The 5,000-nt window shown below is 50.7% G+C and overlaps 1 protein-coding gene across 1 annotated transcript in view; it reads left to right on the forward strand.

Annotated features, from left to right (window-relative positions):
- The window catches only part of LOC310807464 (transmembrane protein 132C), a gene marked incomplete at both ends in the record, with an annotated part of 123,955 nt that overhangs the window by 102,717 nt on the left and 16,238 nt on the right, over window positions 1-5,000 (forward strand). Inside the window, one exon of the mRNA XM_083673960.1 lies at window positions 1,660-1,803. Within this exon, the coding sequence (XP_083530086.1) occupies window positions 1,660-1,803 (144 nt within the window). The remainder of the gene's footprint in view (window positions 1-1,659; window positions 1,804-5,000) is intronic.

The raw sequence follows: 5,000 nt of genomic DNA on the forward strand, positions 1-5,000 counted from the left end.
GAATAGATGCCGTTAGTTGCTAGAAACAGTGTGTTTTGTCTGAGGCTGGGGCAGACACACAGTCGTTAGCTGGGCCCTGAGCTAAAGGGACTAGAGGCTGCATCGTCAAGGAGACCAGATCATAACATCGGACTACATCATCGCACTTCCCTTTTTACTGTGCTGTACTCTACTCTATTCTACTTTACTCTACTCTACTCTACTCTACTCTACTCTACTCTACTCTACTCTACCCTACCCTACCGTACTCTACTCTACTCTACTCTACTCTACTCTATTACTCTACTCTATTCTGTTCTACTCTATTCTACTATATTCTACTCTACTCTACTCCACTATATTACTCTACTCTACTCTACTCTACTCTACTACTCGAATATACTCTACTTCAATGATAACCAACACAGATTCATGTTCTCCACAGGTCCTGTTTTCTGTTGAGCTTGTAGAGGAATGGAGAACACATGGTCAGAAAGCAGCCAATCATGACAGAGGATGATAGAGAAGAATATGGATAACAAGAAGCTGACATTTCTATAGAGGAGTTGTTGAATGGATTGTTGTCATGCTGGGTTCAATGTGTCCTCTGCTTGGCTTTCACACAGATTCCATTGTTGACTCTGTAATATCTATTTCACTAAATACTGTACAGTAAAATAACTGCTATTTTATCTCAATATTGCCACGGTTAATACAAAACACACTTGAAAGAGAGTGGCTTATTCATGTACAATGACTTAGGAACACCTGTACACCTTCTCATGGTGGAGGTGGTGTAATGGTGTGGGGAATGTTTTCTTGGCACACTTTGGGCCCATTAATACCAATCAATCATCGCTTGAATGCCACAGCCTATTTGAGTATTGTTGCTGACCATGTGCATCCCTTCATGGCCACAATTTACCCATCTTCTAATGGCTACTTCCATGATAATGCACAAAGCAAAAATCATCTCAAACTGGTTTCATGAACATGAAAATGAGTTCAGTGTTCTTCAGTGGCCTTCCCAGTCACCGGATCTGAATCCATAGAACACCTTTGGGATGTGGTAGAACGGAAGATTCACAGCTTGAAAGTGCACCTGAAAAATCTTGCGTGATTGCGTGATGCGGGCCCCTGGGTCTGCGTCTGCCGGGCCCATTATTGACAAATTGCTGCGCTGCATTTACTGTGTTTGTACTCCTCGAGAACCAGCCTTAGGATGGGCAATTTAACTCTCTGCAATTTGGCTGTGCAATCAGTGCTAGTGGTGTGTGTGTGTGTGTGTGTGTGTGTGTGTGTGTGTGTGTGTGTGTGTGTGTGTGTGTGTGTGTGTGTGTGTGTGTGTGTGTGTGTGTGTGTGTGTGTGTGTGTGTGTGTGTGAAGGTAGTGGGGTAGAACACACACTGGGTCCAGGTAAAAGGGTGTTGGTGTTAATACGACATCATGAATGAAAGTGCTGTTGTATGCTGTACTTTAATGTGAACTCTTTGTGACCCCTTCCCTCTCTCTGTCTCTTCGCTTATCCCTCTCTCATCCCTCTCCACCCCCCCACTCTCTCTTTCTCCCCATCACTCTCTCACTCTTCCCCCCCCCCCTCTATTCCATCCTTCTCTCCTCCACCCCCTCTCTCTCTCACCCTCCTCTCTCTTCCTTTTAATTCCCCCCCTCCCCCCTCAGGACACAGAGATCGTGAACACTGCCATCCTGACAGGCAGGCGTGTTGCCGTGCCGGTGAAGGTGGTAACCGTGGAGATGAACGGCGTGGTGACGGAGGTGGACGACACGATCACCTGCAGCTCCACCGACGAGGACGTGGTCAAGGTACGGTCAGACTCCCTGGTAGAAAGCTCACGCTTTGGTCATGATTTAGTGTTCTTGTTAGATGTGGTCATGTTACGGTCACAGTTCCTACTAGGTATGGTCAAGATCGGCTCACACTATTCACGTTATGGTGTTGATGTTCGACGTGGTCAACATACGCTCACGCTTTGGTCATGGTTTAGTCTTCTTCTTAGATGTGGTCATGTTACGGTCACAGTTCCTACTTGGTATGGTCAAGAGTTTGGGTCACACCTGACATGATCTTATTTTAAAACGTATATTAAAAGGACTTAATACAGTTTGTTGTTTCTGTAAAGAAGCTACAATCCTCCTCCCCACTCCTCTCCCTGGATCCTGATGACTCCCAGCTTGTCCCGTTGTGTCCCATTGTCTCGACCGTTAGAGAGAAATCCATGACAACGACATCTCAGAGATTGACTCCCCTCAGCTTTGGCCCTCGGCCCGAAAGCCCAACATTACTCTGACACATTCAATATGGAGGCAATTTCCTGTTACAAGGAGCGAAGGTGTATGTTTAAAACACAATCAATACGCAGCAACAGCGGGGAACTCATTCCCATGCTGAGCGGTTACTACAAACGATCGCGACGGAAGAAAAAGAAACACGTTATTAACACGGGCAAGAGAGGGAGGGAAAGGTCTCGGGGGAAGCGGTTGCTGGTTCAAATCAGGGACAGCAGCTTGGTTGAATTGATGTCGAAATTGATTCCGTAAGAAGTGGATTATGGCGTGAGTCAGACAGCCAGAGACTGACTGTTGTTCAGGGGACCGTGGGGGGGAGGGGGAGGCCCCGTGCGGGTAGCCCCCCTGCCTGGCGTGGTTGACGGCTGAGTTGACAGGTGTTCCCCCCTGAATGATACCATTCCTCATTCCATTCCAGGTATCACAATGAGCCCGTCCTCTGATTTCTGCCTCCCCCTGTGCTCCCGGTGCTGTAGGCTGTCTGTGTGGATGTGTACGTGCTGTAAAAAAGGCCTGACAGTGTTGTTTGAGAGGTACTGTAGAGTGTGTCACCGCTGTAAGACTGGGTGAAAGATGTTCCCCTTCAGGAGGCTATAGGCTCTTAACCTTTAACCTCAGACGATAAGCTTGCATAGATAGATGGATGGATGGATAGAGAGGGAGAGAGATAGACAGATAGATAGATAGATAGATAGATAGACAGATGTTAACAATGTACCTAAAAATGTCTCTAAGTGAATTGCAAGGCTTGGTGTGTGCGTGTGTGTCTGCGTGTGCGTGTGCGTGTGTGTGTGTGTGTGTGTGTGCGCCTATATGTGTGTTTGTGTGTGTGTGTGTGTTTGTGTATGTGTGGGGTGTGTGGGAGGTCATTGTGGAGACACTGTAATTAGTCATTCCGTGTGTGTGTCGGTTGTGTTGACACAGTGAAGTGTGTAGGTCAGTTAGCTATCAGCAGGGGACGTGAGCACTCATTAGCCACTTCCCATTAGCTAGCCTGGTGCCACGCCTCCGCTAGCGTCCCCCATAGCATAGCAAGACACATTCCATTAGCTGGATGGCTGGGTGGGAGGGTAGGAGGGTGGGTGGGAGGGTAGGAGGGTGGATGGCTGGGTGGGTGGGTGGGAGGGTGGGAGGGTGGGTGGGAGGGTAGGAGGGTGGATGGCTGGGTGGGTGGGTGGGAGGGTGGGAGGGTAGGAGGGTGGATGGCTGGGTGGGTGGGTGGGAGGGTGGATGGGTGGATGGCTGGGTGGGTGGGTGGGAGGGTGGGAGGGTAGGAGGGTGGATGGCTGGGTGGGTGGGTGGGAGGGTGGATGGGTGGGAGGGTGGGTGGGAGGGTGGGAGGGTGGATGGCTGGGTGGGTGGGTGGGAGGGTGGGAGGGTGGATGGGTGGGAGGGTGGGTGGGAGGGTGGGAGGGTAGGAGGGTGGATGGCTGGGTGGGTGGGAGGGTGGCTGGGTGGGTGGGAGGGTGGATGGGTGGGAGGGTGGGTGGGAGGGTAGGAGGGTGGATGGCTGGGTGGGAGGGTGGGAGGGTGGATGGGTGGATGGGTGGGTGGGAGGGTGGGAGGGTGGATGGGTGGGTGGGAGGGTGGTTAAGTGGATTATCGGTGGAGCTGCACCTCCATGCTCCCTCTCTGTGTTGAGGCCTAATGGGCTTAGAGAGGAGAGTAGGCATGAAGCCTCAACACACCGTCATTCACACACTGTCATTCACATATTCTGTCACACACACACGCACACATACACACACACACACACACACACACACACAAACACATGTACGCACGCACACACACACACACATACACCACATGCACATACACACATTCACACATACACACACACACACACACACACACACACACACACACACACACACACGTACAACTCACACACAACCCGGTTGTTGACATCAGCCATTCTCCTGGTGAAGAGAGAGAGGGTTGCTGAAGAATGACAGACTGAAGCAGCTTAACACTACATCTGTATCATGTGTCATGTCAGCCTCTCCCCTCTCCCCTCTCCTCTCTGTCTCTCTCTCTCTCTCTCTCTTTCTCTGTCACCCTCACTTTCTCTTTCCCCTCTCATTCTCCATCTCCCTCACTCTCCTTTTCTCTCTTCTCTCTGTTTCTTCCATCCTTCTCTACTCAGGTGGCTTCAGAGGCTGTTTAGAGGCTTCAGAGGCTGTTTAGAGTGCCTGTCCTTGACGAGGAGAATAATTGAAGAGTTTAAATGAGAAGCCTATGATGGGGTGAGGGTGAGGGTGAGGGTGAGGGTGAGGGTGAGGGTGAGGTCAGGGTTAGTGTGGGGTTGCCATGCATACACACGGAGGACCAAATGACGTAACGCCTCTAAGTATTACTGCCGTCAATCAATAACTAATTACACTGTAATTACCCGGCTAATCCTACCACATGCTCTTAAAGATGGGGAGAGTAAAGCCTCGGATTGCGATACTCTATACTGAAGCACGCACACACACACACACCTCCGCAGATATCCGTCCTCATTATCGACGAGAACACAAGGTCTCCTGACCGTAACTCACGGAAACGGGCCTCCAGCGGTCACGGGACGGTTGTTTTAGAACTCTGAATGACTCCTGACCTTGCCCCCCCCCCCCCTCCAACGACCCGCCCCGCCACCTCCACCTCTGGCACCTCTCCTCTGGGGTGGACTCTGCTCCCCATGGCCTCCCCCTCCATTGCGGTTAATC

The sequence above is a fragment of the Argentina silus genome (genome assembly GCF_951799395.1).
Source record: "Argentina silus genome assembly, chromosome: 7".
Taxonomy (NCBI): domain Eukaryota; kingdom Metazoa; phylum Chordata; class Actinopteri; order Argentiniformes; family Argentinidae; genus Argentina; species Argentina silus.